Source organism: Alosa pseudoharengus, unplaced genomic scaffold (assembly GCF_046254945.1).
Source record: "Alosa pseudoharengus isolate Yale_2024_CS ecotype anadromous, Long Island Sound unplaced genomic scaffold, YU_APseudo_1.1 YU_APseudo_1.1_scf_15, whole genome shotgun sequence".
Lineage (NCBI taxonomy): Eukaryota > Metazoa > Chordata > Actinopteri > Clupeiformes > Clupeidae > Alosa > Alosa pseudoharengus.
This window is the reverse complement of record NW_027468620.1, coordinates 28560897-28573396: the sequence shown is the minus strand read 5'-3', so window position 1 is coordinate 28573396 and position 12500 is coordinate 28560897. Positions and strand designations below refer to the sequence as shown.

At 46.5% G+C, this 12500-nt stretch overlaps 1 protein-coding gene across 1 annotated transcript in view; it reads right to left on the bottom strand.

The window, feature by feature from the left end:
• The window catches only part of wdr11 (WD repeat domain 11), a gene marked incomplete in the record, with an annotated part of 45224 nt that overhangs the window by 24416 nt on the left and 8308 nt on the right, over nt 1-12500 (bottom strand). Inside the window, 2 exon segments of the mRNA XM_076286172.1 lie at nt 4778-4884; nt 6904-6988. Of these exon segments, the coding sequence (XP_076142287.1) occupies nt 4778-4884; nt 6904-6988 (192 nt within the window).

Sequence of the window (12500 nt, the reverse complement as noted above, 5' to 3'; positions counted from 1 at the left end):
GCGGCCAGATGGAAGGGGCCTGCCAAGCATGTGCAAATGACACGGAGATGATTCACTTCTCACGCAGTCATTCCACCGAGCGCTCTCCTTGCATGCATTAAGCCAATTACCCGCAAAAACCTCACCAAAATGCCTCGCATAAGTACAGCAGAAATAATGGCTTTCAGTTAACAGCTCATACTTCTTTTGTGTCATGGCTGGTGGGGCATGGAGCAGCTCCTGGTGCACACACAGGGCACACGGAGGACGCTGGGGCTACTTGACATGCAAACAGACACAACTAGCGGGGCCTGTCCTCCGGCAATCAGCTCCGGGATATGGAAATGCCTGACCTAGCGGAGTCCCCCGGCATCTGTGAAGGAGAAGGGTGTGAGCAGGTGTGAATTTGTGGGAGTTAGTCATCTCTGGAGAGGTGTGTGAGTGTGTGTGTGTGTTTGTTTGTTTGTGTTCTAATCAAGAACCTGAGACGCCTTGCACTTGATCGGGTCTGCTTGCTCATCTGTGTGTGTGTGTGTGTGTTGTTGCTGCTGTTGTTGTGTGTGTGTGTTGTTGCTGCTGTTGTTGTTGTGTGTGTGTGTGTGTGTGTGTTGTTGCTGCTGTTGTTGTGTGTGTGTGTTGTTGCTGCTGTTGTTGTGTGTGTGTGTGTGTTGTTGCTGCTGTTGTTGTGTGTGTGTGTGTTGTTGCTGCTGTTGTTGTGTGTGTGTGTGTTGTTGCTGCTGTTGTTGTGTGTGTGTGTGTGTGTGTTGTTGCTGCTGTTGTTGTGTGTGTGTGTGTTGTTGCTGCTGTTGTTGTGTGTGTTGTTGCTGCTGTTGTTGTGTGTGTGTGTGTGTTGTTGCTGCTGTTGTTGTGTGTGTGTGTGTTGTTGCTGCTGTTGTTGTGTGTGTGTGTGTGTTGTTGCTGCTGTTGTTGTGTGTGTGTGTGTTGTTGCTGCTGTTGTGTGTGTGTGTGTGTGTTGTTGCTGCTGTTGTTGTGTGTGTGTGTGTGTGTGTTGTTGCTGCTGTTGTTGTGTGTGTGTGTGTTGTTGCTGCTGCTGTTGTGTGTGTGTGTGTGTTGTTGCTGCTGTTGTTGTGTGTGTGTGTGTTGTTGCTGCTGTTGTTGTGTGTGTGTGTGTTGTTGCTACTGTTGTTGTGTGTGTGTGTGTGTTGTTGCTGCTGTTGTTGTGTGTGTGTGTGTGTGTGTTGTTGCTACTGTTGTTGTGTGTGTGTGTGTGTTGTTGCTGCTGTTGTGTGTGTGTGTGTGTGTGTGTTGTTGCTGTTGTTGTTGTGTGTGTGTGTGTGTTGTTGCTGCTGTTGTGTGTGTGTGTGTGTGTGTGTTGTTGCTGCTGTTGTTGTGTGTGTGCTGTTTGTTGCTGCTGTTGATGATGCAGTGTGTCTGCCTCACCTCTGTCGCCTGATTAGCACTAACTCTTAATTATGTCTCGCTCATAATGAGGGGCTTTATGCCACGAGCCACATGGCACTCACTCAATATAAACACACACAAGGAGACAAAAGGAGACACACACACACGACAGCCACGTTTGCTGAAGTCTGAATAATGTTCTACGAGCAGCAGAGAGATGAGGTGAAGTGACAGGGAGTACACACAAAAAAATGTTTTTCATCAATCAAACACACGCACACACTATAGATGATATCCCCCTCTTACACACACTAACTAACAATCAATTTAAAAGAGGACCCAGATGCCTCACGTCACATAGAAACAGGCACACACACACACACACACACATGCGCACACACACAGCAGGCCCAGGGAATCATCCAGTCCTCTGACAGATGCCGTCTATGTACTGCACACAGAGAGCCCCAGAGAGCATCAGAGGGTATGAGAGGGTATGCTTCCCCTGAGACACCCACCGAGGGCCACTCATTGGGGCTGCACTTCAAAGCCACAGAAAAACATCAAAACAAGCCCAAAAACTCCTTCTGCACACGCTCTTCAGGGTGAGAGTAGTATAGAAAGATGAGTGTCTGAAGCCCTATAGAATACCACTTTGATGAGTGTCTGAAGCCCTATAGAATACTACTCTGATGAGTGTCTGAAGCCCTATAGAAAACCACTCTGATGAGTGTCTGAAGCCCTATAGAATACCACTCTGATGAGTGTCTGAGTCTGAAGCCCTATAGAATACTACTCTGATGAGTGTCTGAGTCTGAAGCACTATAGAATACTACTCTGATGAGTGTCTGAAGCCCTATAGAATACTACTCTGATGAGTGTCTGAGTTTGAAGCCCTATAGAATACTACTCTGATGAGTGTCTGAAGCCCTATAGAATACCACTCTGATGAGTGTCTGAAGCCGATGAGTGTCTGAAACCCTATAGAATACTACTCTGATGAATGTCTGAAGCCCTATAGAATACTACTCTTATGAGTGTCTGAAGCCGATGAGTGTCTGAAACCCTATAGAATACTACTCTTATGAGTGTCTGAAGCCGATGAGTGTCTGAAACCCTATAGAATACTACTCTGATGAGTGTCTGAAGCCCTATAGAACACTACTCTGATGAGTGTCTGAGTTTGAAGCCCTATAGAATACTACTCTGATGAGTGTCTGAAGCCCTATAGAATACTACTCTGATGAGTGTCTGAGTCTGAAGCCCTATAGAATACTACTCTGATGAGCGTCTTCACTTTTTCCACATTTTGTTATAAAGATATATGGGAATTGTGGCCAAATAGTTCAGTCTTTGCTTTGTCCTTCTTTACGCTTCTCTCATCTTCTCAAGGAACTCTAGATCTCATTTACAGTGACCATTGGGTCCTTGGTTACCTGTCTGTCCAAGGCCCTTCGTCCCGGATTACTCAGTTAGGCTGAGCGGCCAGATCTAGGAAGAAGACTGTTGGTTGTTCCAAATTTTTCCATTTGAGAATGATGGGGGCTACCATGCTCTTGGGCACTTCCAATGTTGCAGAAATGTTCTTGTATCCTTCCCTAGATCTGTGTCTTTACACAACCCTGTCTCGCAGGTCTACGGACAATTTTCTCTACCTCGTGGCTTGGTTTTCACTCTGATATACCTGAGACCTTATATAAAGAGATGTGTGCCTCTCCTACTAATGTCCAGTGAATTCATTTATATATATATATATATATATATATATATATATATATACATTTACAAAACACCCCAAACACTATCTTTTTTGTGGGGTGTTGGAATATTGTGTGTAAATTGATGAGAAAAAATAAATAATTGAATCCATTTTAAGATGAGTCTGAAACATAACAAAATGTGGAAAAAGTGAAGCGCTGTGAATACTTTCCGTTTGCACTGTATATGTGCCATTATTATGGGATGGAGCAGGATGAGGACCAATGGGACATGAGAAGCCACACTGGGCATAATGCGCTGATTGCACATGTGAAATCAAATTGCTTTCCCCCGGTAAGCCAGCGCTGCCACAATCAAATGCGTAAACACTCGCTTGTGCTCCATTAGCGTAGACTAAGAGGCACTGCAGTGTCTAAAGAGGCACATGGCACAGTGGGAGACTCATTTTAAAGATGCAAGGAAATGGCAGCATCTCATTAAAAATAGAGAATGCGGATATTTACCCATGGCAACAGGGCATAAAAACAAACACACCATTTCCCTGTTTGCTCAGGAGTTTATAATTAAAGCACAATTCCCACCGCAGTCATACGTTATTGTCACAGGGGAAAGTGTGACGGGTCCCTAGAGAAGCCCTGACTGAGTTACAAAAAGGTTTTTCATCAAACACACACACACACACGTACACACACACACACACACACACACGCATACATGCACATATGCACACACTTCTGCCTCGTGCCTTTGAAGCCATGGTTTACATATTATTTCCCACCTCGGAGGAAACACTGTAACTCTTGGTAACTGCCAGACAGCTTCCTCACATATCATCTTCCTCCATCTCTCTGCCAGCGTCCCCATTTACCCTCCCCGCGCCTCTCCCTCAGGTACACACACACACACACACACACACACACACACACACACACACACACACACACACAAGCAGACAGGAACCTGCTGTCTTAGCAATCTAACACATTCTCAGACACAGGCACACACACCGTCTCTGCTGCTCTCTGTTTTACACACAAGCGCACACATTCACACTGTCACTCATACAGACACACTCTGTCACACACACACACACACACACACACACACACATCCTCCCTCCCTCTTAAGTGGTTGACAGGAACAAATGTCTCCCGTCTGAAGGTCACCTCTGCTGTTGTTGTAATCTGTGGCCCTATTCTTAAGTCCGTGTCACTTCATTACAGACGCAATCAGTCTCCCCCATCACACAGCATCACACAGGGCCCACTCCGTTCACCTGGGGAGCAATTCCAGCTGCGTCACAGCCATAATCAGCCTGGAGGGGGCGCCCTGGGGTTCCCCTCACGCTCCAAAGAGTCCAGAGAAGTGCATCTCCCTCAGACACCATGGAGTGGCAGAAAAAAAAAGATTCTGGTAGAAAAAAAGCTCTTGATCAAACCACTAAAGATTATAAATAGAACCCTTCGTTACGTCTTTCATCAGAGAAGGCAAAAGCAACCTTGGGCCTCTCATTCATGTATTTCCTTCAGAGTGAAGAGATAACTCATTAGACTGGAGATGCAGTTAAATAGGCTTTAAAAATGTATACACACATATAAAGTCATGTTTTAAGTGATGTAAATAATGCAAAGATGAAAGAAAATAATCGTATCGTACAAGAAGCCCATGTAAAATTAGGTTACACGTGTAGGCTGATTTTCAGTGTGTGTGTGTGTACCTGTAGGGAGGTCGACATGCTGCAACTCATTCCTCACCAGGCCCAGGTTATTGGGTGTTGAGGTGGCAAAGGACAGGAAGCTGGTGAGACTGATCCATTCAATCCCTCTGTGGGAAAGAAAAAACACACACACACACACACACACACACACACACAAACAGAGAGAAAGAGAAAAACTTACTTGTGCCTTCCCCATCTAAACACTTGAACTCTCAAACAGAAATCTCTTTGTGCAGTCAGAAGTTGAAGCTGAAGTTGTTGAAGTTGGCAGGGAAAAAAAATCACACAGTCTGAAGTTGTGAGGGGAAAAAAGTATGTGAGAGGGGAGGAGTGCTAGCTGTTGATTGGCTGAGATCAGAGGGATTTGGGGGGGGGTGGGGGGGGAGTGGTGCTTCAGGTGGCAGGGGATGTGGCGCGCAGTGTTAACGAGATGCTAAACAGCCTCCAGATTAATTAGCCCCGCGCTCACGCGCTCAGCCCAGATGCAAATGACATGCAAAGCAGGGGAGCCCCAGTTGCTGGGCTGCGGTGCACACGGGCCAGGACTGCAGCACTCGCGCTCCTCCCAGCCAGCCAGCCAGCCAGCCAGCCAGATCGCCCCACTCCACTCGCTAAACCCTCACCCCAGGCCATGAGCACGCACGCTACGCACGCCACACCTCACCATTTCACAGGCCTCAGGCACACTGACTTTTCCTTCACCTTTTCCTACCGTGTGTGACATTCTGTGTGTGTGTGTGTGTGTGTGTTTGTAAAAAAGAGATTTCTCTCTCTCTCTCTCTGTGTGTGTGTGTGTGTGTGTGTGTGTGTGTTTGTGTGAAAAAGAGATTTCTCTCTCTCTCTCTCTCTCTCTCTCTCTCTCTCTCTCTGTGTGTGTGTGTGTGTGTGTGTGTGTGTGTGATGTGATGTGATGTGAGGGGGAAGGCTTGCCGCTGCAAAAGGCAGTGACAGAGAGTAGGGATGACAACAGAGAGACAGGAGGATGAGCTGCCTGCTCTGAAGCTCAGTGAGCAGACCCTGGGGACAGCTCAAGAACATGCACACTAAGCAGCAGGCAGCTGACAAGCACACACACCACGCACACACACACACACAAATATACACACAAACACACACACACACACACCACGCACACACACGTCACACGCACACACACACAGACGCAAACAAATAATATACCGCCACATTGCTGCTACTCTCTACTTTCTACCTTGAGTCACACTCTCTATCACACACGTACACACGTACACACCAACCTTAATTACTGAGCAGAAAATGAAGAACAATTAGCAGTAAAGGCAGCTCAGCGCATGACAATGGCGACAGCCACTGTTACCACCCTCACACCACACCGTGAGAAAACACTCAAATCCACAGAGTAGCACTAATTAAAGCCCAAAATAAACAAGACAGTCGTTATCATTAGTACAAATAGCATATTGAGGGCACGTTTGTGCATCTGCACATTTCCAAGTTACTCATTAAAGTTTGGAGAGTGTGTCTGAGGAAAGTTGGGTTGCTAATTAAGAAGTGTTTGGTATTTGGACTGGGAGAGTTAGGAGGAAAGAGGCTGCTTTCCAATCAGTCTCTTAATGGCATAATTGATTCAATCTTGCGCTTAATTAATCATGGAGATATTGTTCTGCTCTCGTAAAAAAGAATGATAATTAATGACGCGAGGTGACCGCTCTGTAAGTGGGTGCGTTCCTGCCGCTGAATGAGAGCTTTGATTTGGATTCTCAGCCTGTCTTAGTGGGGATCGTTTGAAAGCCAGTTGGCCTTTGTATAGCACACCCACTGATTGATGCTGTGTGCAAAAGTGTGTGTGTGCGTATAAGAGAGAAAGTTAGAGAGAGAGAGAGAGAGAAACTGTTCAAATGGCAACTGCAGATGATAAGATTTTCTGTATTTCAATAGTTACTTGAGGAATTGTTTCCTGCATAATAACCTAATTGATGGTTTGTGATAATGATGTATTTTCTAATCTCAATAGTAACTGTTATGTGTAGCTGGCTATATGAGCTTTTTTTAAATAGTAGCGTCACAGTTTAAAGCACTGGGCTATCACCCCCCCCCCCCCCACACACACACACCCCTCATCGGCTCCATAAGTGTGTGCTTCTCACCTGACTTCACACGAGTGGACACTCAGCTCCTTGTGGAGTAGGCCGCTGGTCAGGTTGTAGACGAGCACGGACCCGTTGCTTGTGCCTACGATGGAGACCCACACACATACAAGTACACACACACACACACACACACACACACACACACACACACACACAGAGACACACACATAGATCCATCAGCTTAAACAGCACACATCTCCTCCTCATTTGCAAACCGAATGAGGCAAACTAAAACCCTCAATCATCCATCTCTTTGAGCGTTTGGAGGGCAAACAGCTAATTCTGGACACCCGGCTCCATTCCATCTCTCCATCTCTGTCAGTCTCTCACGGGGGACTCAATCCACCAGATAACACCTCAAATACCCGTTTGAGATATGAGCAAACACACAAGTGTCTGTGATCCCTTGAGCTGGCAGACTGGCTGGAGAGCCAACAGACATGGAAATGGACTCCATCTCTAGTGTGTAGAGGATAGAGGGAATACAAGAGAGAAGGCTGTGACCCACTGTTCAACAACCACAGGCCCTTTGGTCGGCCATTTGGAGCTTTCAGTTCCCATCTGAAATGACTAATGAGGGCATTTAAGGCACAGCAATCACAGAGGTACAGGGCAAAAGCCACAAATACACAATACTTGAGGTTGGTCTGCATCTTGGTGAAATCGCTGTGTCCACTGAAGTTGTTTCCATGGTAACTTTCTTATGGTGTCTTTATGGTTGGATGCTCATAACGCTACATCTGAGTGAACTGATACTATTTCACATCGTACAAAACGAGGAGGCTTTTCCCATTAACCATTTCTGGAATTATTCATGAAAGTAGGTGAATTTAGATCAAGCTATTTTTGTCTTTACAAGATAGTGTTACCTTCGGATTTATCAAAGAGAGGGTTTTCAATTTGTTTTATATATCTGCTGTGTCAATTCAGTGGTAAGTCATACAATTTGTTTCTCAGACACAGGGAATTTATGAAAATATGATATTATTATGACTGTCCAGTGCTTCCCTTCAAACTGACAGACATAACAAAAGAAGTGGAATGGCACAGTGGAGCAACTGCTTACTGAGCAACTCTCAGGAAAGAGCATGTGTGAGGAAGACTCCAGTCTGCCTTGTTCTGTTTAGTTGGGAGACTCTTTAATCTTCATCTGGTGAGCAGCAGAGACCAGAGAACCCCAGAGACCCTCTCATCTGATCCCCTCTCCTCATAACACCACTGCAACTGCAAAGTCATTCCAGCACATAATGAGAACAAATAGGTCCACAAATCGCTTCGCACACCAGGACTGGACTCCGGTCCCAAGGCGCTGCGTGGGCAGTTCAAAGAAGGCTGACAAAACTCTGCGTTATTGTGGTTCAATGAGGTGTCCTTGCTTTGTGTGGACAGGTGGAAGTGGCCAGTTAACTGGGTAATTAGGCCTGGGGAGACAGTGGGGAGTCTGGGCAGGAAGGAGAGAGAGAGAGAGAGAGAGAGAAAGAGAGAGAGAGAGAGAGAGAGAAAGAGAGAGAGAGAGAGAGAGAGAGAAAGAGAGAGAGGGAGAGAGCGGCCAACCACCTCCCGGGACCAGCTGACTGAGACGACCATGGAAAGGCAAGACGTGATTACTATTCCAGCATACACACTCACAATACACACAACACAAACACACACAAACACACACAAACACACACACACACAAACACACACACACACAAACACACAAACACACACAGGGGCTACACACAAAAACAGAAAGGAGACTAACTTGATTAAACCGCCCCAAACAGTGATGGCAGACAAGCACATCCAGGCCAGGTGTCGCCCACAGATGTGCTCAGACACATCACTCAAAATCCGACCCGACACACACACACTTTTACAAGACTTTCTCTTTCCCCCTCTCTCTCTCTCTCTTTCTCTCTCTCTCTCTCCCCACTTCCGTCCCCTCATTCTCTCCATCTCCCTCGCTTCCAAACGGCGTCGGCGCATCTGGAGTGGGCAGCAGGGTGTCACTGATGGTCGTGAGGGACATCTGCGCTCTGGGATAACGCTGGGCATCGCCGTGGGAACGGATGGAGAGACGGCGGGCGCCAGCTCCGTTAACAGTGGCCGTTTATATACCAAGCCTCGCCGCACCCTCCAATGGAAGCGCTCGATCGCATTAGCATTTTAATTAAAACGGATCCCAAGCCTCACTCCCTATTAAGTGGCATCCCCAGTAGCCATCATATGAAAAGCAAGGTTTTGCTGGCAATAAAAGCCCTTCCCTGCGTAAAGGTGTCAGTTCTAAGTCACATAAATCACTTGGAATTGCATTCTTATCGCTAATACTTTGCTTGTCAGTCGGTGTGTGGTGGGTGATGTTTATCTCTTTGCTTCATGATGCCTGACGGTGAGGTGCTCTACTATAAGGTCTGTCTACTGGAAAAGACACTGCAAGAAGACAACGTGTGTGTGTGTGTGTGTGTGTGTGTGTGTGTGTGTGGTGTGTGTGTGTGTGTGTGTGTGTGTGTGTGTGTGTGTGTGTGTGGTGTGTGGTGTGTGGTGTGTGTGTGTGTGTGTGTGTAAGAGAGTGAGATGAAGATAGGCCAGTGGGCCGAGTGTGTGCTGGGCCCTTCAGCAGCCTGTAATAAAGCCGTCAGAATACTGCTTTTACTGCTGATAGTTCAGATGGCTGCAGCTAAGGGTGTGCTGGGGCTGTGTGTGTGTGTGAGAGAGAAAAAGAGATTTGGTGAACAAGAGTGGAAGGACTATGTGTGTGTGTGTGTGTGTGTGTGTATGTGTAAATGTGTGTATGTGTGAGAGGGGAGAGAGAAAAAGATTGGGTGAACAGGAGTGGAAGGACTGTGTGAGTGTGTATTTATATATATATATATATATTATATATGCAGCGATATGGAATTTTAGGGCCGATAAAGATAACCAATATTTATTTGTTTTTTTGTGGACGATACCGATACGATAACCGATAATATTACTCTTGAAAAAAAATTGTCTAAAGTGATTTGGGGAAAGCATTTAATAAGCATAATTTTATTGCAGTAATTTTACCTACCACCAAATGATGGACAGAACTCATAATAGTCCTCAATAGTGCGGCAGTCAACAACATAACAGTAGCCTAGCCCTACAGTATGTGTGGCTCCTTTAAGTGAACCTGACGTCAGTGAATTGCGAGTGAGTGGCTAAAGAGTATGAATCGTTTTAATTTAGGACCAAACGGCTCAGCTGGGAATAAGCTACAGTATAGTGACCAAATCAGAGTTTGTGAGGGAAACTTATGTTTAGTTTCAACTGAATAAAGCTGCAACTCCTCAGACTGTATCTTATGTCCGTCTACTCTGTTGAGCACAACCTGCTGCAGCAGAAATGAAAGGGGTTAGCCTTTCATAAGGTTTTAATAACTTATTATGATGACCTGTCTGGAACTGAAGCAGGAATGGTTAGCATATTTCTAGGTAGTAATACAAAACCCAAGCTAACGTAATGCAAATATAATACTAAAACACAACTTAGAACTAGGCCTACTTATGTACTCGTCCCACTAACGAGTTTGCTTATTTGTTTCCCCGATCAGCGCGGTAAAGTGCAAACACACCAGCACAAGACGGCTCTAGATAGGGCTGAGCTCCGCTCTGGTAAGGTTAAATGGCGGATCATTCACGAGACGATTTTGAGATGCACAGATTCCCAAATGAACGCATATCCACAGATTTTGTTAGAGTGGTGAAATACATTCACACTGCTGACATTATGTTGAGGAAAAAGTATAGCCAACCAAGCTCAAGTAGCTCAGTGTAGCCAGACGGAACTTACGTAGGCCTAAATTAGGACTCAAATATCGGCGCAAATTATCGGCCAGAATTCTGTTATCGGACCGATAATAATATTTGAATTTTTTCACTTATCGGCCAATAATATATCGCCCGCCGATATATCGTGCATCCCTAATATATATATATATATATATATATAAATATATATATATATATATATATGTATGTATGTGAGTGTGCATGCATGCGCGTCAGAGAGTGAAAGAGACACAGAGATTGAGTGAAAAGGAGTGGAAGGACTCTATATGTGTGTGTGTATGTGTGTATGTGTGTGTGTGTGTATGTGTGTGTGTGTGTGTGCGTGCCTGACTCCACCAATTGTCTAAAGGCTGACCAGGTTTCCCAGCATATCAGCAGAGCATCAGAGAGCTCTTTAGGAGCGTGCATGAGTGGGTCCGCAGTAAGGACCTGGCCTGTGGTCGAGCTTCCTCTCTGCTGCAGCATCTCGCTCATTCATCTCCCTCAGACTCTTAACAGGAGCAGCGAGGGCAATTTCAGCCCCCAGTGCTTTCACAGCATCAGCAAAACAGAGCTGTTGCAACCCCCCCCACGCCCCACCCCACCCTGTCGCACCTAAACTCTCCAGGTAGAGGAGGTCTGGCTCCCTCCGACCCCCCCCCCCCCTGGTCCTGGATCCTCCGGGCTCTTATCTGAAAACAGCCTCGTCCAGCAAGAGCAGTCCAGGAGCTGCCTTAATCAGTCCAGGAGCTGCCGCCCCCCCCCCCAGCCCACACTGCTGCAGCGGAGGATCACGGAAGGGACACAGGCTAGCGGGCGCTAGCAACACACCCTCTGCAGCTCTACATACTGAGGCCTTCGTTATCCACCCACCAGAGCATAAGGACTGCAGATCAGCCTCTAGACAGCTAAGATAGATAGATAGATAGATATACTTTATTGATCCCTAGGGGAAATTCAAGCTTACTCTTAGACCGAACAGCCACAAAAAAAGGTCTATTTGGAGACAGACCTTTACATCCTCGGTCAGGGAGAATGGACAGTGAAGCAATCTGTACAGATAATTAAGTCTTGAAAAGGCATTTGTCTTGACCTTAATTGGCACCTGGTTCACTGGGGTGTCCAGTGTCCATCTAGTCTGGAGAGAGCAGATAAGCAAATTGCTCATCATGATGTGACGACAAGCCTCCCTCAGCTCACTGCTCCCCCCCCCCACCCTCCTGAGTCACGGGCAAAGGGGTGTGTGGAACGCCCCCCCCCCCCCCCCTTCCTCTCCTCTCCCCTTCCTCAGTGCGGTGGATCATTAGTCCAGAGATTGTTGCCAAATGAACGTGCAGTCCCAGGGACGCGGTGACACGGGCGTAATGATTTTCTGTGTACTTATCAAGGTTGATCATTCCACCACCCCCCGTCCCTGCACAGTTTATTTAGACTGTCAGCAGGCCCTTGCTGGAGCAGGAGCCAGGAGGGAGAAATATTTGGGCTGGTGACAGGACGTTGCTCGAGGGGGCATAAATGTGTGGACTACAGTGGGTGCATGTACGTGTGTATGTGTGGGTGTGTATGTGTGTGAAAAGTTTTCCTAAATTATGGGGTATAAATTCCAATTACTGAAAGGCTGACTTGGACACACAAACACACATAAATAAGCACACACACACACACACACACACACACACACACACACACATACACAATCACATACACACACTGTTACACAAACGCAGACCCAATTTTCAAAATTGATTCCCTCTCCGCCACTCACATGCACTCAACACTGAGCCTCCATTCCTCCCTCACCTGCTACAGCCTCCCTCC